Consider the following 24,742-nt stretch of genomic DNA (forward strand, 5'->3'; position numbering starts at 1 on the left):
AGTATCAAGGCTGGAAAAGATCTCCAAGATCATGGAGTCCAACTATTACCCCAGCACTGCCTGCTCACCACCAAACCATGTCCCTCAGCACCACATCTCCAGAGTTCTGAAAGTCCTTCAGGGATGGAGAACACCACTGCCCTGGGCAGCCTAGACTAGGACCTTTAACAACACTTTTGGGGCAGAAATTGTTCCTCATGTCCAACCTAAACCTCCCCTGGGGCAACTTGCCCTGTTGCTTATCTCGTGAGAGAAGCGACCAACTCCCACCTGACTCCAACCTCCTTTCAGGCAGTTGAGGAGAGCCAGAAGGTCTCCCCTCAGCGTGCTTTTCTCCAGGCTGAAAACCTCAGGTCCCTCAGCTGCTCCTCATCAACTCTCTTCTCCAGCCCTGCTCATCACACCTACCTACAGATGCTGCTGTCTGAATTACCTGTGGTTCCAAAATTCCAAACACCTTCGGTTTGGGTCCTTAGAGGTCCTTTTCCAACACCCTTATTTTCTCAGGAGCCTCAGTTTTCAAATCCAAGTTTATTAAAACGTCCAAAATAGAACTTACAGTTTCACATATGAAATAGGAGGGCATACAGAGTACAGGCCTTTAGTAACAAAGTAGTGAGTAATGCTGGAGGGGCTAAAGCAGGGCGCGACATCACCAGCCGCTAACGTACAGGCTGGGGTTAAGAACATCTAAACACTACTCAAACATGCTCATAGATACTGCAGGGGACAGCTCAGTCTGGAGTGAAGGAAGTGGGATGCCACCTCAGGAGAGTGAGTTGGGTGCACCTCAGCAGCACAGAGACTGGTGCAGAAGCCTCCTCTTAGTACCCACAGACTGGAGGAAACATTGAGATGAACCCAAAGGTTGCTGATGTCTTCTCTCTCTCAAGCCTCAGGAATCTGAAGAGCACAATTTGAGGGCCCATGTGGGAACCTGGCTTGTTGCTGAAGGATGAAACAGCAACGTGGATGAAGGCTCCTGCTGGAGAAGTCCTTGGTCTATTTCACTGGCCAGGCTTTGCTGCTCAGTTCTGAGGCGAGTCTCTTGCTCTCACATCAGTAACTGCCTCGTTTCTTGCAATCATCAGAAAGGAACATTGGAAAGCTTTAACCCTCTGAGTCCTTAACTGCCCTTTCTGCTAAAGATTCAATTTCTGATTTACCCAAATATTCAAGAAAGACATAAACACAAAAGCATGGACAAGATAAAGCCCTACGCTGCAACTGTAACCATGCCTCTCCGTCAGCTACGACACAGTGACCAAGTACTCCCCATTCCAGCTTATCTGTCACCAAATTCCATTCCTCTCACCTATCCAGTAGAGAACTCTGACAGCTCTCAGATGTTGTGTGATAGGGCTGAAGTCCTTCACTGAGCTTTATTCCTCCTGCTCCTTGTGCCTTTCCGGTTAGCAGGCAGCACATGGGATGGTTGCCAGTGCTTGAGATGGAGTCCCGAATGTTCTTCACCCTGCAAAGGAGCCCTCTGCAGAAGTCAGAGACTCTGCTGATCCTTCAGGGCACAGCAAATTCATTTTACTCAAAGGTTACCCTCAGCCCCACTGTGGGCTACATGGGGAGCCAGGGCTTTGGGGGATTAAATGTCTCCATCTTTTGCACACAGACACACGCCGGTTCCTGGCAATTCAATCAGATGGACAGCACTGGGTTACTCCTAAGACAAGCTTAACATGGAATACAAACTGCAATTCAGTTCAGTACATTAAGAATAATAATGAAAAACCCAAACTAACAAAATCACCACAGTCATTTCAACTCACAAGGCCATCAGTATCATCTGCCAGCAGCCAGGCCTTTGTGTATGGCTACACTAGTTAAAAAGAGGCAAAGTTCCTGCCGGTGACTCCCTTCTAGTAACAGAAAGGTCTGGAATCCTGGGAAAAGTAGCCAAGACTTCCCTTCCAGGAGAAGATTTTCCAGGATGGGTGTGTAACCTAAGCTAGGCTGACTGCATACAGCTGTGCTACATATCAAAGCTACTTCAGAAACTTCCAGGCAAAACTCAACCCCAGCAGCAGGCAGCTGCAGCTCTGGGGCCATCCCTGCTTACAGCCACCTCCAGCTTCAGGCCACCTTGTCCCTTTCCTTAGTGTCCACACCAGTGGTGTGACCTGGCAGGTTTCAGAGCTGACAGGAAATGAGCTTCCATCTGCACAGCCACTGCAGTTGTGCAGCAGGAAAGGAAAGTCAGCCACCACCTCCCTGGGATCACAGCCCTTCCCCAGCCTTTATCTTGTCATTTGCTGCAAGGTTCAGGATTTCCCATCTGGCTCTATCAGGTAACTTGAGAAACCACAAAGCTTCTATGAATTAGTGAGAAGGCAAACAAAGGGCAGCAGAGGAAATTAATACTTTAGTGGAGATAATCTCCTCAGTTTTATCTAACTGCACTGCTCATATTTTCCATCTGAACTATTTTACTTAAGGGATGATGAGGGGAGATGAACTGAAGTTTTTATGCATCATCTGAATCCTGCTTTTCAAAAGGCACCCAGGTAGCAATTAATTACCCTGCACCAAGCAGAAGATACCCATCTGGTTCCTAATAGAAATCCAGGCCCAACTCTTAGCTTGGCCAAGAAGGTGATTCTAGTTGCAAACTTCCTAGTAAAGCTGAGGTTTATTCCTGATTCCACGCAAACAGCATCATGCAGAATCGGCACCCTGGCACTGGGACTGAAGATGTCATTTACTAAGGCACAAGGCAGCAGAGTCAAATTTCCTTCCTCCATGATTAGGTGGACAACCAAACCCACTTGTTCATTAAAAGAATCAATTACGACTTAAAAGACACCTGAGGGGGGGGGGAACCTGGGGCCATTTCCCCCCCCCCCCTCACCAAAGCAGCGAGGCAAACACTTCCACAAAGGTCAGGAGAAAGCTGTTCGCAGCTGTTAGGAACCTGTACCTGAAAGTTCCTGCCAAATCAACCCACAACAGAAGCCCTGCTCTTGAACTGGCTACAAAATGCTGCTTTGTACAGCTGCTGTCATTGCATCTGTGCAGGCAGAGATCTGACCAAACTCTAAAACCCACTAAAAATCCCAGGAACCCTCCAGCACTAGGATATGAGGCGTGCTGCACAGCAAGAGCTCCAGTCCAAATTCTGGGAGGGGATATTCCCAGGTGCCTGCATCATCCAGGAGCACATCCACCACTGAAAGCCTTCCTTCATGCACAGAATGTCCTTTCTCGTTTGTGGAAGAGAACTCCCTGAAGCAGCCCTTTGTTTGCCTGCTCTAACAAAGGCCAGCAGCAAGTCTCTGCGATCCTCCATTCCTGCGCCCTGTCTTCTTGATGCCTCAGGTGTAAAACAGGTGGTGCAAACCAGGTGGTAGCATTGATAAACAGAGTCTGAAAGGAACCAGCACATGGAACAGCCTCTCTCTGCAGCTGGGCAGGTCCATGGCGACTCCTGGGAACTGCCTGAAGTGCTGTCACAAGTCAGCACCCTGCGACGGAACCAAGGTGCTCTGAAGTGGCAAACCTCACCCTGGCGCTGAGCTCAGCAGGGCCACTCCTGTTCACACCTGCAGGACTAAAGCCTTAACACAAGCCACTCGAAGTCCATCTACTCTGTTTTGTATATGAAACAAAGGAAAGAAAACAAAAGATTTCCATAGGAAACTGATTCTCACTTTCTCCCCTCCCTATCCTAATGTTTTGGCACAAACGTGTGACATTCAATGCAGGTATAAAGACACAGATAACTGCAGAGCACTCACAAAGTTTCTGAGACATATTTGGCAACTCTGAACCATAAAAACAAGTGCTAAGGGTTGGGTTGGTTGCTTGCTTTTTCCAGTTGTGGCAGTTGTTTGCTATGAAAGTTGCTGCAGAGAAATAAAATATATATATATATATGAAACAGTCTGGAGCATGTATGTTTAAAAGGAAGGTTTTATAATACAAGGAAATACACACTCTCCCAGTTTCTCCAGGCAAAACCACATCTCAGAGCATTTCAATCAGCTGGAGTAAGTTTCAAACAGAAGGGGTTTGTGTCTGAGATGTCCTGGTTCATGTGCAGCCACATCTGACAGCGTGGGATGACCTGTTAAAGGGCGTCTTGTGAAATGGCAGCGAGGGGCTGTTCACTTCCACCACTAGAGCAGAGGAGGACACGAATTCACTACACCCCTAGGATGTCAGGAGTGGCAGAAACTGTTCAATGTGCTGAGAAAATGGAATCCAAGCTCTCTGTGGTTAATGCAAAGAGACCACAGGCTCACGGAGGTGTAACGTGTCCAGCCACAGCTCCCTGCAGGACAAACGTCTGTCTGGGAGCAGCTCAAGTCAACAGTTGCTGCAGCAACATCAGGAGGAGCCTTCTGGCCTTTTGCTTCCAATCAATCCAGTCTGGGACCACCAGGGTATCAGCTGTGTCCCCCAGCCATGAAGCAAGACCCTGCCTCCATGTCAGCAGCCCAGCAGGGGAAATTCATTCCTTTTAGGATACACTACTGGGGGAATCAGTTCTTGTCTGTGATTTCAATACTTCCTCTTCCCCTGTGGATCAGGTGGATGGTGACAGGAATGCACAAGAGCCATCTCAACGTCCCACAGAACCTGGCTTTTCAGAGATGATGCAGGAAAAGAGCCTGGATCTGCATGAGTCAGCTGGAAAGTGTCCTCTGAGCCATGCTCATGGTGGCGGGACACGGCTGGAGGCTGAGCACTGGCATCTCTGAGCTGAAACCAAGTCCAGTTTCTTACCATGATAAACATCAGCTTCAAACTCTTAACTGCAGTGGCCCATAGCAGAGTAACCAAAGTGCTAACAGTTTCAGTGGAAGTGGCTTACAAGGGGATTCAGTTAAAAAAACCCAAACCAAACCCAGGAAAATCCACTTTCTTCTCTTTTTCCTCTTTTGTTTAGCAGATTTTTTTTCCCTCATCACCTCAATAACTGGGAATTTGTTTACTATGCATTTTGCTAAGGGTTAAGTCAATTCTGTTTCCCAGTCTTTATTCCCACCCTCCCTCACCTGCCCCCCAGGAGATGTTTCCTTAGGAGACGCTGGAACAACGAATACTGGGGGAGCCCATCTGTGTCAGGACCTTGTCCAGCCACTGCAGAGGACCATTAAGATGCAGTTCAATCCAGCAGGGAGTACTGGTCACAGTCTGCCGCCTACAAGAGAGAAGGGTTGAGGGGGCAGGGGAGGGAGAGAAGGAAAAATAAAACCACATAAATGTGACTTAGAAAACTTGACCAATGTGAAAAGGTTTTCCAGCTACTGAAGCATTCCTTCCTGCTTAGACAATAGTTCTGCACGTGAGGCCAAGGGAAAGTCTCTCTCTCTCTCTCTCCTGAACACAGTTTTGGCTTTGGCCTCTGCTGCCAACTTCTTTCAACCCCCTACCTTTACTCTCTATGGTTCCTACAATCCCAAAGGAGCAGCTGACTACAGAACCTATTCACTACTCGGATTCCTGAAAACGAGAGCACATGATTCTTTGAAGGGGAAGGAAGGTGTTGATCCAAGCAAAATTCTGCAGCTTTAGTGTGCAGATTTTGCTTCTCCCCAGCACAGTTGGCTGCTGCACTTGGGACAAACAGCCTCACAAACACTCCAGGCCTGGGGCAGAGTGGCTGGAAACTGCCTGGGGAAAAAGGACCTGAGGGTGTTCTTGGACAGTAGCTGGAGATGAGCCAGTGTGTGCCCAGGAGACCAAGAAGGCAAACAGCATCTTGGCCTGGATCAGTAAGAGTGTGGCCAGCAGGACCAGGGCAATGATGGTCCCCTTAGACTCAGCACTGGTGAGGCCATCTCTTGAATACTGGATTCAGTTTGGGGCCCCTCATAACGAGGATGTTGAGGTGCTGGAGCAGGTCCAAAGAAGAGCAAGACTCAAAGCTCTTAGAGGTCTTTTCCAACCCAAACAATCCTGTGATTCTCTAATTAGACAGCAATGTAAGCAGCTTGCCAAACAGGTGACATTCCTCTGGGAAGCTCTCTTTTTCCTGTGTCTCTAGGTCCTAGCAGAACATGGCAGTGATGGAGAGAGATCAGCACCGAGCCACTTGCACTCCCTGCTGCAGCAGGGAGGTTTGAATCTCACACCACACATGTTGTGTATCATCCAATGCAGATCTGCATTTGATCGGCTGCCTTAAAAAGCAGCAGAAATGCTGCAGAGTGAAAGACCCCAGCAGCAGAACTGTGGAGTCCAACCAAATGTTTTGAAATCCCTCAGGAGTTGGCAGCTGTGGCCAGAGAGCAGAGTAGGATCCTTGCTGGGTCAGCACACATCAGGCTTTGACTTTCCCCTGCCACGAAGCACCTTCCCCCTCTCCTGTCTGCTTCTCTCTTACTCTCCCTGAGGCCAGACCCCATGGAGTGTCTCCAGATGGGAAAGCAGGAAGAGATGGGGAGGAAGGGAGGGGAAGGGAGGCCAAGGCCCAGGGCAAGGGGCTCTCCCTCCTCTGCTGAGGGATGGCAGGAGTCCTGTTCTAGGCAGAGAGGCAGGGACAGCTGCTGTGGAGGAGGAGGATTATGAAGAGAGAGAAATAGCCTGCAGACAGCCTTGTTGTACACCCTCATTCCCCACAGAAGCTGTCCTTGGAAGTTGTTTGTGGGAGGCAGAAGCCCTAAGTCTGCAGGGCCCAGGGAGAAGCCACTGCTGAAAATGGACTCTGTGCTCTGTGGGGCTACCCTGTGTTCTCACCACCATCCCCACCCCTCCACGGCTTTGGGCTTTGGGGTACAGCTCTGCAAGGCCTCGGACAGGGCTGTATCCCATTCCATTGGTGAATCTGTATCTCTCCTCCTTGGAACTGAAAAAGGAAGCAGCTCCCTGCAGGCACCCCACCCATTCCCAGCTCAGGCGTGGCTGGCCAAAGCTGGCAGCCCAGGTTGTGCCCTAAGAGTGGGTGTATGGGATGGGCTTGTCCCATGCAGCAACCAAATGGCAAGTGGTTTGCATCCAAGGGTGTCTCCTGAGTTGTTTGGGCAGGAGGAGTGCAGGACAGGGAGAGCAGAACACCTCTCTTGCTCTGCTGGCTTCAAGTGAAGCACACAAACTTCTCAGATCCCAGGATAAAAATAAAGTGCCCCTGACCTCAGAGCACTCCCCTCTGCTGCCTGAAACTAGCCTAACACTGGGCAGCCCCACAACTGACCTGGCAACACCCTACAGAAACTCACAACCTCTGAAGCACTTCTGCCCTCCATAAACCTATCACAGCAAGTTTCATTCTGCCTTCCCACCTCGACAGCCAACACTCTGGCTCCAGCCTTTCAGAAAGACAAACTCTCCAAAGCTCTCCATGCCCTCAGCTTTCTCCATCAGGTTCTGGCTGGGCAGAGGAGAACCTCCATGTCACAGGGTGCTTAGGTAGGCTGCTTCTCCCTCCTTCCCCCACCAAATCCCTGGCACACAAAAGCCCTCAACACCCCACCAAAGACTGCTCAAAAAAACTAAGCAGCTAAAGCAGAAATCAGTGGAGGAGTCCTCTGGAGGCAGCTCCAGCAGTAACGTTTTCATCTATGAATCAGCCTGACAGATGAACGTGCTCTGAGAAGGGCAGGAGATGTAGTATTTTGTGGCAAGGAAATGAAGGAGCAGGAGAGCAGCTCCGGGTTTCAGTGCCTCCAGGACTCTAATGAGATAGTTGACTTTCCGTAAGTCACGCTCATCTGGATCTCATTACCAGCTGTGGCTCACAGCCAGGGCTGAAATGCTCTGGCTCAGCTGCAGGACAATTTCAAAACAAAATGGACTCCAAACATCTGGAGAAATGAAGAAGAGTGGGAGAGTAACGTGCAGGGCCCAGGCTCCAACTGATACTGCTGGAGGCAGCTGGGCAAAGGGAGCATGGGCAGACAGCCCGAGGGCTCCAAGAGGCAGGGACTGCCCCCAGATCTTAACTAGAGCCACAGATGTAAAGGGTACAGAGTCAAGGATTTCAAAATCACATTTGGCTTCCATCCTGGTCAGTTCTCTTTCTCCCATAAAACCACCTTCATTTTCCAGTCCTTTTTGTCTCCTTCCTGTGATACTCTGGGATGTTTGCTTGCTAAGGCACTGGAGGGACAGCAAGGCAAGTGTCCCTCACATTGCCTCCATTGCCCCCTTGCCAGAATGACCACATCACAGATCCTGAACATCAGACTCTCCTTTTTATCTTCAGTAGTCACTTGGAAAATGATTGTGAGCATCAGGCCCTCCTTTTTATCTTCAATATTCACTAGGAAAAATGATCCTATTTCTCTCACTGCCTCCAGCCACACCTAAAGGACTGTCCTGTGACAAGCACCAAGGAAAGGATGAGGAGCTTTAACTCCAACAGCTCTTCCAAACAAACTTTCAAGCCCATCTGCTTTTATCTCAATTCACACAAATCCCAGCATAGTGAGAGTTGGAAGGGACCTCTGGAGATCATCTAGTCAGCTCCCCTGCTAAAGCAGGGTCACACACAGCAGCTTGCCCAGAATCATGATGTCCAGGTTGGTTTGGAATCTCTCTGAAGAGGACAACTCCACAGGCTCTCTGAACAGCCTGCTCCAGGGCTCTGGCACCCTCAAATTTCCTTGGTCCCTGATAAAATCCACCAAACCCAATCCATATCTATTGGGAAGCACTCACACTGACCCTAACCAGATAGGAGTGTAGTTGTAAAATGCCCAAACTATCAAAAATACATCTAGTTTTGGGAATAAATACAAAGCCATGGTTCCCACACAGGCCAATAATGACCTGGAATTACCTGCTGAGCTCCAGTAAAGCTCTGGGTTCGCACATGCTGTGACCAAACACACATGCTTATAGAAATCATAGAATGGTTTGGGTTAGAAAGGACCTTGAAGATCATCCAGTTCCAACCCCACTGCTATAGGCAGAGACACCTCCCGCTAGCCCAGCTTGCTCAAGGCCTCATCCAGCCTGGCCCTGAACGCCTCTAGGCAGGGAGCGTCCACAACCTCCTTGGGCAACCTGTTCCAGTGTCTCACCATCCTTACTCTAAGGAATTTCTTCCTACTATTTAGCCTAAATCCACCCTTCTGAGGCTGAGTCCTCCAGGTACATCACATGAGGTATGTCCTACACAAATGGGATGGGGAAAACAAAAGATGAAATTAACATTCACAACAGCTCCCACCTATCTGAGGAGACATAATGCAGAGTAAAAAAGCTTTATGCTTCCTAGGCTGTGAAACAGAGGAGTGGCAGCAGCAAGCAGAATCCTGCTGTGAAGTTCCATTCCAAAACCTGACCTGTATTCTGCTCCCCATCCCTTGACGAAGCTCATGCGGATGGTGCACATTCTGGTCAGCTGGTAGACAGCTTCGAAGCCCTGGTTGACAGACTGAGCCAAGAGAGCAGCAAACTCCTGGTTGTTAAAAATCTTCAAGTTGCATCCTGAGGAGAAAAGAATGTGACAAGAGCAAGGTTTTAGCTAAAACAGTTGAGGATGGAAAGAAACTCCCATCTGATACTGCAGATTGGTTAAACACATGAAAAGGGATCAAGGTTGCCACATTTCCACAGCTCTTAGGCTGGAGAGGAAGAAAGTCCTGCTAAGGGCAGGAACAGTGAGTGCAAGACCAAACCTGGGCTCTTCATGTGAACCTTCTCACGCATCCTTTGTGGTCATTTGCCCCTTATTGTCATTTAAAAATCCGACTATGACCATCATGGTTGACAGCAGTAATCAGTGTGGGGCCTGAGAGAAAGGAAAAGTGCAGGCTGAAAATGGGGACTCACTGGTGTTGGACTTACATGGTGTCCATCAGCAGAAGAAATGGAGGAGTCCTGAAGTGCAGCCACTCTGGCAAGCCAGAAACTAGTTATCAGGGTTTAAAGGCTGGTAGCAGAACTACAGTCATAGTATCACAGAAAGCACCGGTTTGGAAGGCACCTCTAAAGGTCCTTGCAGTTAGCAAGGACACCCCCAGCTAGATCAGGTTGCTCAAAGCCTTGTCAGGCCTGACCTTGAACATCTCCAGGGATGGGGCCTGCACCACCTCCCTGGGAAACTCATTCCAGTGTTTCACCACCCTCATAGTAAAGAACTTCCTTATGTCCTAAACCTATCCTTCTCCAATTTCAAGCCCAATGGCTTGTCCTATCACTACAAGCCCTTTTCACAAGTCCCTACCCAGGTTTCTTGTAGGCCTTTTCAAGTACTACAAGGCTGCTGTAAGGTCTCCCTAAGCCTTTTCTCTAGGCTGAACAAGCCCAATTCTCTCAGCCTGGCCACACAGGAGAGGTGCTTCAGTCTTCTGATCAATTTTGTGGTCCTTCTCTGGCCCCAGTCCATCAGATCCAGGTCCTTCTTGTGCTAATCCTCTCTTAAATTCAACTACCATGCACAGAAGAATTTTCCTTTAAAACCACAGACCTTCCCTAATGTTTAGTCCCTAAACATTAGGTAGAAGACCCAGGACAACTTATTTAGCTGGCTTGAGGTGCTAAAGGTGAAATACAACAACAGCCTTCCTCATTTAAATGAGCAAACAAAGACAGAACTCCTCAAATAGGTGTTGCTGGGTTTGCTTTCTCCCAGATAATCACATACAAGTTCAACTCTGCAACTTGGCACACAACCCACGCGCTTTGGGATTACACATGGGCCAAGGCTGACAAACAACCATTTGGACCAGGATGAATTGTTTGTGTTGGGTTTTTTTTCCCTACAAAATCACTTCAGAGCCTGCTGCCTTGGGCTGGACTGATACTGTCATCTGTTTTGGGTCCAACTGCAGAAAGCAAAGCGTAACCGCATGTGACAGCTCAGCAGCTGCGGCAACAACTGCCCGTTTTTGTGACCAGGACAGAGCGGAGCTGAGGAGCTGTGGCTCTTGCTGAGAGTTTGAAGGGAAGCTGGGTCAGGCAGCCTAAGGTGGCAGGGAAAATAAGAAGGGCATCAGGTTGAGCACAGAGAAAAGCAAAAGCAAGCAGGAGGAGACTGCCAAGCTTTGAGACTTCAGGCCTAGATGGGAACAGGTCTTCCCAGCACTGTGCCCAGAAGGAGCGGCTGCGACTTGATCTTGTCCACAAGGCAATGAAGAATCTGCTTCAAACCCAGCAAAGAGCTGAAGAGGAGCCTGAGAAGCAGGCCAAAGACTGTGGCAAAAGAGGGGAGAGCTGGAGTCCAAAAACTGCGCTTTAGAGGAATCTCCAGCGGAAATGTGGGTTGTTTATGCCTTCAGATGTTGAGTCCAGCCGGGGTGGACTCTTGTGATGTGGCTGGAGAATTAAGTCATGTTTGCAACACAGGCAGCTGCTTCCTAAGCATCTGAGGAAGGAAAGCAGTTAAGATGGGCCAGAGCTTGCAGTGTGTGGATTGGTTCTCAGAAGGAAGAAAGACCATCTTTATTCAAGTATTTCTAAACAAAAAGGTTTGGGTTTTGATCCATACATACTTTGAACTGCAAAAAGGCTTCTGTAAGCCTAGCTAAGCGGCTACATCCCCTTTGGGACGGCATTCTCTCATCCTTGCTCTTCTGCAAGTGTCTAACAGCAAAGTATTTTCTTCCTAGACACCTGCAATAAATTCTCTTGTAATCTTTCAGCAGACTTTAGAGGTACTTTTGATGGAACCAGAACAACAAGGTGCCTGCAGATGTGATTTCCCTAATTCAGAAAAGGGGGATGAATTTTCCTACAAAGTGAAGTGAAGTTTTCCTACAAAGGGAAGTTTTCCTACAGAACAACAAACTATAACAATTTAAAGCCATTATGGATGAATCTAAATTAATAAAACAATTCCCTGGTTATATTCTTTTACTTAAAGGTACAAAAAAATGCTAAGCATGACAGGTAATTACAATACAATAATGGACGGCTAAAACACTCCACAGCACAAGTGGCAGCTTCTGCTTTTAGTTCTGCTTAGATCCTCAAGTCCTGCTTCCTCCTACCTGTATGAGTATGCTGGGAACAATTGCTGGAGCTTGCTCTGTCAGTACCTTCAGCCTTTATGCTATAAAAAAACGCCCTCCTCAAGTTGTCAAGTTGCTTAGAATAGGGTAAAAGTTGCTGATTGTTGTCAAGAGCAGGGAGGTCAGCAAATCCATGCTCACCTTGAGACAGAGCTCATTTTCTGAGACAAGACCTTCTCTGCAGAAGGTGGAGCCTGTAGGGATCATAGATCTAAGTCTCCTTCTATGGAGACTTTGAAGCCCTGCCTGGATGTATCACAGTATCACAGTATCATCAGGGTTGGAAGAGACCTCACAGATCATCAAGTCCAACCCTTTACCACAGAGCTCAAGGCTAGACCATGGCACCAAGTGCCACGTCCAACCTTGCCTTGAAGTGCCCCAGGGACGGCGACTCCACCACCTCCCCGGGGTGTGGACTACCTTAGGTAATCCTGCTTTTGGATTACCTAAGGGGAGTGGCTGGACTCGATCTGTGGAGGTCCCCTCCAACCCCTAACATTCTGTGGTTCTGTGAAAGGCTTCCTTACCTGGTGGGATCTTGCAGACCGTCGCCGGGTGCCAGCCGTAGCGCTGGTTGCAGTTGGGAGACTGGACAAAAATGGCGCTGTCGCTAAGGCACTCCGCAAACACCTCGCCGCCAATGTAGTAGAGTCTTACTCCTCTTCCTATGAAACAGGGCACAGTCTGGCCTTAGCTTAGAACAACCACCTGCAAAACCTGCAAGAGCTGCTGGCAGAGATGTAGATGAGCTCTGCATGAAAAGAGCTCTCAAAGAGCAGCTAACTTACAAATGATGGTAAATGAAAACCATCTCTTTTGGCCCACTGGGTAATCCTGGTAGGAATCAAAGAATCCCAGCATGGTGTGGGTTGGAAGGGACCTCTGGAGATCATCTAGGCCAAGCCCCATGCTAAACGAGGGGCAGCCAGAGCAGCTTGCCCAGGATCACAATGTCTGAGTGAGTTCAGAATCTCTCCAGAGAAGGAGATTCTGCAACCTCTCTGAGCAGCCTGCTTCAGAGCTCCAGCACCTTCACACCAAAGAGGTTTCTCCTCTTGTTCAGATAGAACCTCCTGGGTTCCAGTTTGTGCCTACTGCCCCTTGTCTGAATCCTGGGCATCACTGAAAAAAAGTCTGGGCCCCATCTTCTTGATACCCAGCACTGGAATAAGCTACCCAGAGAGGCTGTGCAGTCTCCTTCTCTGGAGAGATTCCAAACCCACCTGGTTACTCTGTGATCCTGGGCAAGCTGCTGTGGGTAATGCTGCTTTAGCAAGGGAAATCAAACTGTATGATCTCCTGAGGTCCCTTCCAACCCCCACCATGCTGTGCTACTGTGTGCTGATAAATAAAAAGCTTTACATGCAGGTCTTCACCTCCCACCTAGAAAACCACTGACCAACCCAAGGAAAGAGCAATCACCGATGTGCCGTCTGGTGAGCTCCACCGCCGCGTTTCTGTTCACGTTGGACAGCAAGCCAAGGCAGAAGCGCTCGGAGTTGGATGGGTCAGTGAAACCATCCACGGTCATGGAGGGCTGAGAGGCGTGGAAAGTCTCTCCCACTCGCTGGTTGAGTTCATAGTAGGATATCGAGCACCAGAACGCAGGCTCACAGTAGGTGACGGGCTGCAGATCTGCAGAAAACACAAAGCAAAATGAATCAAAGGCTCTCAGGAGGGGAAGGCACACACAAAAAAGTGACAGTTCTGAAATATTGTCCTGCTCCATTCCTTGGGCTCACTTTAACCACCAAACTTGAATTACTGGGCAGATTTTAATGGAGCACAGCTAGAAAGTTACATCACCCCTGGTGCTTTTGGCAGAGAGAAGGCTCACACAGAGTCAGAGGTATTAGTCACCTAGCAAGGGGCGAGGGTCACTTGACTATCTTCAGCCTCAGAGAAAACTGAAAAGGTAAATTTAACTTTGCTGTGTGTCATGGTTGAACTGACACCAGGAAATGTGCCACTGCTTTTGAGTAGCCAGTACCCTAAAAAGAGAAAAGGAAGGAAAAAATAAAAACCAAACAAGCAACAACTTAAAAAGAGTAGACCACAAACCTGCTTTCAGGTCTCACACAGTCACAGAAGGGTAGGGATTGGAAGGGATCTCTGGAGATCATCCAGTCCATCCCCCCTGCCAAGGCAGGTTTACCTAGAGAAGGTCACACTGGAACACGTCCAGGTGAGATCTGGACATCTCCAGAGATGGAGACACCACCACCACCTCTCTGTGCAGCCTGCTCCAAGGTTCTCTCACCCTTAAAGAAGTTCTTCTTCATGCTAGGTAGAACTTATTTTGTTCTGTCACAGGGCACCACTGGAAAAAAGCCTGGTCCCATCCTCCTGACAGTGACTTTTGAAGTGTTTATAAGCAGTGATGAGAACCAGCCTCAGCCTTCTCTTTTCTAGACTAAAAGACCCAATTCTCTCAGTGTTTTCTCATAAAAGAGATGTTCCTCCAGTCCCCTCAACATCTCCAGAACTCTGTGTGCTTATACCACTCAGCCAGCTTTTGTTCTTATTGCTACCAGATCTCTAGCACTGGTGAAACCAGTCGAGCTGCCTGCAATATGCACCAAACTGAATGTAATACTGGTACCAAAGTGATTCAAAACTTCAAGATGCTTTCTTCCAGTGCACTTGACCCCAAATTATGAAAATAAGATCCATTTTCCATCCAAAGGATGATGGCAGATCTCCTTTATTTGGGCTATGGTTTGACTCAGCCTGCAGACCAAAGCTGAGCAAGACCAAGGCTGAGGCAGCCCCAGGAAGACAATACTTCATGCAATGAAAAGGAAGACTTTGAAATGGCTTCACATGATTTAAGTGCTTCCACTGAAGCCAGTGAGATTTCAACAGGGAAAGGCTTAAGTCAAATATCCTTGGAAATACTGCACTAGATGGTGCCCAGTCCTGCTTTGCAAGCCAAGAATCTGCTGAGCAGAGGAAGTGGAAAGCAGACCGAGCTCACTGATAACTGCTCTATTCCCCACATTCAATGCAACAAATAAAACCAAAGAAGAATTCCCTCCAGTCCCCCCCCCCCGAGTTTATCACTTCATCCCCTTTCAAATGGTGCTTAAAGGCAGAACAGAACAGCTTCCCATCTGGCCAAGGAGTTAACATCAAGCAGCAAACCCCAGCTTTTTCCACAGGCTTTCCCATCTGTTGCTCCTGTAAGGCTTAGGGCAAATATGGGGCTTAAGAGATCAGCTCCCAAAAAAATCAAAGGCAGGTTTTTACTCTCTCAGCCTCCTCTCACACTGGAGAGAGTCTCTACAGAGGTTTGAGAGCCATTCCTCATCTGGTACCTGCTGTTACTCCTTCATCTTTAGGAACAGACTGAAGCAACCTGGCTTCCTCTCTATTACTGTGGTGTTTGAGCTCCCACAGCAGCTGATAATCAGGACAAAACCTTTGTGTTTTGCTTTATCACAAGCTTTGCTGACAGCAAATAAGGAATTGAATAAAAGAGCATCTGGGGAACTCTCTAATCCTTAGCAGACCTTCAAAGTCCATGAATTTTAGAGCTCATGCCCATTCCCAGTTTTTTTTTCACCATCTTTCTCATTCTTCAATCGTATCATCTGAAAGATAAATGCTCCATCACAAACCAGGCTCAATGTTCCTGCTCTTCTCCACATACTACACCCACAGAAGAATCAGGATGTACTCCTCTTACAGCAAAGAACACAACACCTAACCCTAACAGAAGAATTTAGCTCAATTTAAGAGATCTGCTGAGCACACCTCTGGTTTTGTCACATTTTAAACTATTTTATCACTTAAAGCAAGCTCCTCTCACAGATTCACAGATTGCATAGAGTTGGAATGGACCTGCAAAGGTCATCTTGTCCAAGCCCCAGCCTCTGGGATACCTCCAACTAGATCAGGTTGCCCCAGGGCCACATCAAGCCATCAGGGCTTGTCTCCAGGGATGGGGCCTCAACCACATAACCACATCCCTGGGCAAGCTGTTCCAGTATTTTACCACTCTCATTGTAAAGAACTTCCTCCTCTCCTGATATGCAAAGGTAATAATGAACACATCCAGGAGATGCACAAGTTTACTGTCCCCTGTACGACATATCTGGTCACTGGGAAGTGTTAAGTTTCCCAATCCCAGACCCATTTCATCCATTAGCTACAGGAATCTGTAGACATGATCAGCTCTGGGCTTCACATGACTGCAGTGCAGTTTGTACAGAGGTACAGCAAATACCAGCACTAATCAGAGTCATTTAAGGTGTGTCCACCCACTTAAGAAAACAGATTGTGCTCCACATGCCTGCACTCTTATTCTGCAGCAAGTGCTTTTCTAATTGAAAGGCTACTCAGCTCCAGAAAAAACACCACTCCAACAAATCAACTTCTGTTGATCCTTAAGTAACATCCTCAGATTGGTACTATTCAAGCTAGAAAAACAGCAAAACCTCTACTGCTCTGGATGGTTTTGTGGTCCTCTCCTTCAGAAACCACCTCCGCTTGGTAGCGAGGCTCAAGGAAACTGTGGATTCCCCACTGGAGGATGTCTGGAAATTTTATTTCTGGCTTATTTGCAACTTGAGGAAAGACACAAACCAAGGAATCCTATTTTGAAGAAAAATTTGTCTCTAAAACATGAAACCAAGCTGCTTTCTCCTGTGATTTGTGGTCTGAGGCTTTAGCTTAAGCTGTCATGGTATGGCTGAATTTCCTCTTATGTTAAGAGATGTCCTGAATATTCCTTTTTAATTTATGGATTTACTGCTTGGGGAAAAGTAAGAGAATGTAGCTCTGCTACAGCCAAAGAATCCTGAGGGGCTACACAATCAACTCAAAGATGGTGCATCAAAACCAAGCAAATCCTGCCTGAATTGCCTCTGCACAATTTCAACCTTGGCTTACTCCAGCTTTGCTTTTACAAACGTCCACTGAGGATTGGGATGCTCCCCGTGCATCTTCCCTGCAAGATGGAAGCCCTATCTGTTCCGTTGCAGAGGGAAAAAATGCTGCCTGCTTTTCACTCTCTACACTCTATGCTCTAAGCAGAAGAGTGGCTGTTACCCTAGTTTCAGTCAGTGCATTTGGGACACAATGTCTACCAGAAGTTATAGAATCATAGAATCAACCAGGTTGGAAGAGACCTCCAAGATCATCCAGTCCAACCTAGCACCCAGCCCTAGCCAGTCAACCAGACCATGGCACTAAGTGCCTCAGCCAGGCTTTGCTTGAACACCTCCAGGGACAGAAACTCCACCACCTCCCTGGGCAGCCCATTCCAATGCCAATCACTCTCTCTGCCAACAACTTCCTCCTAACATCCAGCCTATACTTCCCCCGGCACAACTCGAGACTGTGTCCCCTTGTTCTATTGGTGGTGGCCTGGGAGAAGAGGCCACTCCCCACCTGGCTACAATGTCCCTTCAGGTAGTTGTAGACAGCAATGAGGTCACCCATGAGCCTCCTCTTCTGCAGGCTGCACACCCCCAGCTCCCTCAGCCTCTCCTCATAGGGTTTGTGTTCCAGGCCTTTCACCAGCTTCGTCGCCCTTCTCTGGACACCTTCCAGCACCTCAACATCTCTCTTGAATTGAGGAGCCCAGAACTGGACACAGTACTCAAGGTGTGGCCTGACCAGTGCTGAGTACAGGGGAAGAATAACCTCCCTTGTCCTGCTGGCCACACTGTTCCTGATGCAGGCCAGGATGCCATTGGCTCTCTTGGCCACCTGGGCACAAGTTACTGACACATTACCCACCCGTGGAAGTTGTGGCCACATGCATTCTAACTCCCTCCTCAGACATAAGAAGATAAATGTGTGCACACTGCCTTCCCTTTGGGACTTTGAGAGGGCTGCTCTGGTAAGCAGCACTGCAAAGCAGAATCGCAGACCCTGATGTTACTGACAGAACCGGGCTCAGTTTTGGGCTCCTCACTCCAAGAAGGACATTGAGGGGCTGGAGCACATCTGAAAAATGCAGTAAAAATGGTGAAGGGTCTGGAGAACAGGCTGAAGAGGAGCAGCTGAAGGAACCGGGATTGTTCAGCCTGGAGAAAAGGAGGCTGAGGGGAGACCTTTTCTGGTTCTCTACAACTCCCTGAAAGGAGGCTGGAGCCAGGGTGTGGGTTGGTTTCTAATCCCTAGTAACAATCATAGAATCACAGAAACATTGTGGTTGGAAAAGACCCTCAGGATCATCAAGACCAATTGTTATCCCTACTCTACAAAGTTCACCCTTAAACCATATTCTTAAACAATAACAAGCAACAGGATGAGAGGAAACAGCCTCAAGTTGTGCCACCGGAGGTTTAGTTCGGACATTAGGAACAATTTCTTCACTGAAAGAGTGGTTAAGACTTGGAACAGGCTGCCCAGGGCAGTGGTGCAGCCACTGTCACTGGAAGTGTTCAAATAACATCTAGCAGTGGTGCTGAGGGACATGTTTTAGTGGTGACCTGGCAGTCTGGGTTAATGGTTGGACTCCATGATCTTGGAGATCTTTTCCAGCATTACTGTTTCTATGATGCTGTGATGCGAGGGTAGGGTCTGTGCTTACAGCTTTTGCGTCAAGTCTTTTGTGGTGCAAGCACTGACAATAGATTTCCTGTGCTCTAAGGGACTGCCTTGCTCCAAAAAAACAATGCACATGCAACCTCAGGCCTGGCCCTTGGCCAGCACAAACTGCCTGACTTCATTCCCAATGGCCACATCATGCTGGCAACTCTCCTCTCATTCTAGTTTTGTTCTGTATTTTCTCCAGTTTGTCTTTCAGTAATACCAAAGAGATGACTGAATACAGAGTCACAGAATGGTTTGAAGGCTGGAAGGTACCTTAACGATCATCTAGTTCCAACCCCCTATCCTGTGCAGGGATACCTCATATTAGACCATATTGCTCAAGGCCATATCCAACTTAGCTTTGAACACTTGCAGGTTTGGAGCTTCCACAACTTCTGTGAGCAACCTGTTCCAGTGCCTCACCAACTTCATGGGGAAAATTTTCTTCCTAATGCCTGATCTCAGTACAGCTTCTTCCACTCTGAAGCCATTACCCCTCATGGGGGTTGGACTAAATAACCTTTGCAGGTCCCTTCCAAACCAGATCATTCTGTGATTCCATCTGTATCTGCAACTTCCACTTAAAACTTAGCTTGACAACTGAAACCTGTGTCAGCAGGGAGTTTGGACTTGATCTCTCCCAACCCTTATGATTCTGTGATACTATGAAAATCTCACAACAGAAAGCCTGGATCAAAACTAGAATGCTACCAAATCAAATACACAAGTAGGAAGGAGATAAAACCCATGTCAATACATTACCTTGCAACACTTTTGTGTCTGTGAATGGAAACATGAGCCTCCCCAAGTTCCTTCCACCCCATATTACAGCCTACACAGCTTTACTGCACCTCAAACAAACCTGGCTTCTATCATCCTAGCTGTTTTGCCTCATGCTTAGTTTATTGCCTTTGTAATTCTCTGGAACATGGCCATGGGATTTAAGCCCAAAGTTCAGCTTGCACAGAGTAAGCTGTCTGAAAAGCATAAGGTAGTTCTGATCAAATAAATGGACACCAATAATGTGACATTATTTTCTTAATGGCAGAACTGCCAAAGCCCACTGAGCTCTGCTGCTAAGAGCTTGCTGGTTCATTTTCCTCATTCCACACTGTTGTAGCTTTCAAACTTCTATTCAAGTTTCTTAACAAACACACAGCCAAAGCCTGATTAAACTTCAGCAGATCAAAGTACAGCCCTAGACACTGGAGCATTCTGCTGAGCCACTGAATTATATAGCACAGCAAAATTAGGAGCACTGCAGGCCACCATCTCCCAGCTAACGTCTGTCCAGCTGCCTGGAACCTGCAAAGCTGAGAAGTTCTGCTCTCCCAGCCTGTGCAACCCCTTGCTGCAGAGGCCATCAGGCTGAAGGTCTGCCTGATACCTACACTGCTATAAGGAGTTCTTTACTTTAGATACACCATCCTCAAGGTACAGATGATGACAATTTTGTCCTTGGACAGTTTTAAGAGCTACTCAGCCATGTATTATCCTGCAGCTTCCTCACATGCAAAACTTCACAACACCATTTTTTTGAGGAGATGAAAAGTTCTTCATTTGTGGCAGCTCCTGCCTAAGAGCAAGAAAATATTTGGTTTGCAAAACTTAAAAGTTCTCTTTTAATGTCACTAAGCTGAAATGCTTTTCTGATGCCTTCTCCTTAAATTACAAAGAGATTCCTCATGGTTAACCAGCTTCACCTGCTCCTACTCAGATTTTGTCACCAGACAGCACATTATATATCTGTCAGGCCCATCAGCTGAGCAGTGCATGCTGAAAACTCAGCGTCCCTGTTAGAGAGGATATGCACTGGGCCCACAGTCAACTTACCAGCCTGGGTTTTGTTACATCTAATTGGCTTTTTGTTTTCAGGTTACAAAATAATTGCTAGAAATTCTCTATCAGTTGGGAGAGAGGAGAAAGAGAGGAAGAGAAATAAGTCACAGAATCACAAAATTATGGAAAAGGGTGGGAAGGGACCTCTCAAAAGAAAGAAGGAAATAAGTCAGAGAATCACAGAATGACAAAAAAGGATGGAAGGGTTCTCCCTTATTGGGCTTCAACTGTTGAAGTAAATAAGAATTTAGTGGCACCATGGCAATAAACTTCATGCTTTAAAGGAGAGAAAAGAGATCCCCTCTTCAACAGCCCCAAGATATCCAGGAGTCAGCCAATGACTGACAAATTTTGGAGCAGTGTCAAAAGTGTCCTGTGCCAGGATTAAAAGCATATGTAAACTTTATGGCTATGGTTATTCACGAGGAATCTCAAGTGGCCTCTGTCTGCTGGCTTAATGAACGTTTTGAGAGTAGATCCTGCAGCCAGCCAGAGCTGTGAGTGCTTTTTATGACAGACCATTGAGAGCAATTTTGAATAGGGTAAGAGCTTGACCTAATGGAGATCAGATCTCTTATGGTAAAAATAAAGGGCAGAGCCATGTGAGAAGCTAACAGGGGTTCAGAGATAGCCACAAAACCTCTGGCAGTAGGTCAGGGTGCTTTATCTCAAAGGGAAAGGGGTTCACAACTGCTATTCTTTCTTCTCCAGCTTGTCTCCTATTTACTGTCTGCAGCTTATGAAGTCAGTCAGTGACAGCAGTCATCTAGTGATCACTTAGGGATGTCCAGGATGGAGTTAGGTGGGAAGAAACTCAAGAATGTGTAGCCTAGGGTGGAGTGACCATCCTAGAGGTGTTCAAAAAACATGCAGATGTGGCACCTCAGGACATGGTTCAGTGGTTGTGGCAGCATTAGGTTGGACTTGATCTTAAGAGGTCTTTTCCACCCTGAGTGAGTCTATGATTTTAAGATAGCAAACTTGAGCTTGCTTGAAGAAAATCAGCTGACAACACACCTCCAGGCTTGTTTGTGCATGGTCTTATGCTCAAACACCTCTGGTGTTCAAGTCAAGTTGTCTATGACATCTATACCTCTCAATACTCCAGCGTTCCTGCCCTCTCTCTGTTTATTTGGACTCTCCAACTGCACACCAACCAACTGATTTCCTCCTCTTTGCCCATTTCATACTCAGTTTCATACTTGGACCACTGGTTATTCCAGTGGTTTAAGGCACACAGGGCTGCAGTCCCCATGCATTCTAGGAAGTTCCATCAGGTAGACCTCCCATGTGATCTGACACCATTCCAGCACCTGTGGTTTTGGTAGGAGTCCCCAGTCACTGCCACCCAACCCTTCCTCAAGGCCACGTCTCTCTGTCCTGCATGACTGTATGCTTGCTGTGCTGGAGCTGTCTTTGCTCCTGAGCGGTGTTTAAGGATGGAATGCATTTGCTACCCCTCTCATCAAGCAGATTGCCTGAGCTCATAAAGCAGTGCAGGCAAATCCATTGCTCTGAACCTCAGACCTCTGCCCACAACATTTGGGTAACAGCTTTTGCTCTGTAATGGGTGTTAACAGCAAGTCAATAAATAGGACAAATCATAAGGTGGTATGGTAGGCTGCAGAACAGATCAGTAAGCATCACATTTACTGTTCGGGAGGCAAAAATTAACCTCGACCGGCATCCTTTAAAAATCTAAGGACACAAAAGCAGCAGCAAAATGGACAGAGTCCTTGCAAACTCATATCATCTAAAAGGTCTTTTTGCTGCAGACCTTCACTCATTCCTTCTGCTCTTCACCTGACAACACTTCTCAGGTTTTTATTTAACTCTCTGATGTCAGTTCATAGTTCTTTAATTCATGTAAGTTCAAATGTCTTTGTTCCATACCGGATTACTCTCTACCTCTGTTATCACAGTAAGAGGATCAGCAGAAAGGAACACAATCAGTGCTCATAATCTCAAGAAAACAACATCATCATTAAAATGTCACTATTCAGACTTTAATTACACACAGTTCTCAAGATCATGTGCTTACCCAGATTATTGTGTGCTGGAGACATTGGGTTTGGTGATAAGTTTGGAGAACCTGAAAATCAAGACATGGTAATTGTTAGTATGGCATCTGCACAAATGAAAACACTTCCACAGAATCCTCAGTGCTGCCCAGGCTTGTTGAGGGGATAACCCACTTCTCACTTCAATCTCATTTTGTGACACCAGAAACTTTCTCTGATGTTGATGACTCTTTACATGAGCTTCCAAATGTTAGTACTTTGATCAACTTGCTACATCTAAGCATCCTCATAATACATTCACTTAAGCTTAACCCATTAATTCTCAACACAGAGCATTCAGTTGTTTGACTTTCACTTGCAGTTAACAAAACTCCAGGTATCACCATGACAGTTTCAGTCAAACCTGACTCCTGTCAAGTTCTATTAAACTAGAGCAGGGTTGATTTAGGTTGGATGTTAGTAAGAAATTCTTTACTATGAGGATGGTGGAAGTCTGAAACAAAATGCCCAGGGCCCCCACCTCTGGAGACATTCAAGATGAGGCTTGACGGGGCTCTGAGGAATCTGATCTAGTTGGGGATGTCCCTGAGACTGCAGCAGGGTTGGACTAGATGACCTTTAGAGCTCTCTTCCAAGCAATGCATTTTATAAAACCCAGTCAGGTAGACATTTAAGAGCTTGATGTTCCATTGCTTGGCACAAATCACATTCTTAACAGTCAAACCCACACCATTTTACATCAACAAATCTTATTGGGTTGGGGATGGCAAAGTACTGAATCAATCTACCATAGAACCATAGAAGCAACCAGACTGCAAAAGACCTCCAAGATCATCCAGTCCAACCTAGCACCCAGCCCTGGCCAATCAACCAGACCATGGCACTAAGTGCCTCAGCCAGGCTTTTCTTGAACACCTCCAGGGACGGCGACTCCACCATCTCCCTGGGCAGCCCATTCCAATGCCAATCACTCTCTCTGCCAACAACTTCCTCCTAACATCCAGCCTAGACCTCCCCCACCACAACTTGAGACTGTGTCCCCTTGTTCTGTTGCTGGTTGCCTGGGAGAAGAGACCGAACCCCACCTGACTATTACCTCCCTTCAGGTAGTTGTAGACAGCAATGAGGTCCCCCCTGAGCCTCCTCTTCTCCAGGCTAAACACCCCCAGCTCCCTCAGCCTCTCCTCATAGAGTTTGTGTTCCAGGCCTCTCACCAGCTTCATCACCCTTCTCTGGACACATTCCAGCACCTCAACATCTCTCTTGAATTGAGGAGCCCAGAACTGGACACAGTACTCAAGGTGTGGCCTGACCAGTGCTGATGTGACCAAAAAACTGTCAGAATTTTATCCCATATCCTTTCATTTTGGTCCACAAATTCTGTGCATCTGTTTCAAATATCTGCACATGGATGTCCAGAACAATTTCCACAGTCCCTGGATGCCACATGAATGCAGCCCATTTTTGCTTTTCCTTCTCAGCCTGAGTTTGGCTGCTCTCTTTAGGATTTGTTTTTCTCTAAAGAGGGAACTCCATGACATCTGAAGGAAGTGATACAGCATTGGCACTTAAATTGGGTATTTATAGCACCTTCCAGGCCGCTCCTATTCCAGTTGACTCCCCAACAAGCCATACATACATTCCCCATGTCAACCACATGACCAATAATTGTATGCACTAAAATGGATTGTGTCAATAGGCTTGTGTTTGATGTAGACAAACCAACCCACACTGCCTCTCTCCATCTGTAGCACTGCAGTGAGAGACTCCAAATCTCTCCTCCCTCCCTTTTAGAATCCCACAGATGTGCTACGGCTGCAGACAGACAGAGAAACCAGGATATTTGTGTGCAGTATCTGCACTAATTAGCTTCTGTGTGTCTATCTTTAATGTAAGTGCCATGTATTTGCATATCCCTCTTGTAAAGCATCAGGCTTTCTAATCAAGCATGTGCTTTCGCTTTTCAAGCACAAGTTTTACGTACTGAGAGCCTGAATCAGTGGTTCCTACAGCACTCAGATCAACAAGATGCCTTAAACAGTCCCTGAAAGATGAAACCTACATGTTTAATTTCCATGTTGATAAAGGTCAGCATCAGCACTAAAGCTGCTCACTCTGTGTCTGGCTGCTGGTTCTCTTGGCAGTGAGAGAGAACCCAGACTTTTAACTTTCTTTGGGATAAATGATAATCCCATTTCAACACACATCTCTCCCAAAGATACATTTAAACTGAACATTTTAGCATGTGCAGTAAGCAACCAAGTGATGAGAAGAAATTCTCTAGAATGGTGCCTGCTACATGCCAAATTTTCATGTGCCTACAAATGCATGGACACAAATACCACACAATCACCCTTAGATGTGTCCCTGTTGTTTCAGGCTCCTACTTAGTAGTGTCTAATGGTGGATATTGAGGAG

At 47.1% G+C, this 24,742-nt stretch overlaps 1 protein-coding gene across 1 annotated transcript in view; it reads right to left on the reverse strand.

Annotated features, from left to right (window-relative positions):
- Positions 1-516: 516 nt before the first annotated feature.
- SMAD3 (SMAD family member 3) overlaps positions 517-24,742 on the reverse strand; it is a 91,342-nt gene continuing 67,116 nt past the window's right edge. Inside the window, exons 5-9 of the mRNA XM_064157908.1 lie at positions 22,345-22,395; positions 13,341-13,553; positions 12,446-12,583; positions 9,246-9,390; positions 517-5,158 (exon numbers count right to left, since the gene is read on the reverse strand). Coding sequence (XP_064013978.1) covers positions 5,035-5,158; positions 9,246-9,390; positions 12,446-12,583; positions 13,341-13,553; positions 22,345-22,395 — 671 coding nt within the window. The 3' untranslated portion in view covers positions 517-5,034. The remainder of the gene's footprint in view (positions 5,159-9,245; positions 9,391-12,445; positions 12,584-13,340; positions 13,554-22,344; positions 22,396-24,742) is intronic.

Source organism: Pogoniulus pusillus, chromosome 17 (genome assembly GCF_015220805.1).
Source record: "Pogoniulus pusillus isolate bPogPus1 chromosome 17, bPogPus1.pri, whole genome shotgun sequence".
In the NCBI taxonomy this organism is placed as follows: Eukaryota; Metazoa; Chordata; class Aves; order Piciformes; family Lybiidae; genus Pogoniulus; species Pogoniulus pusillus.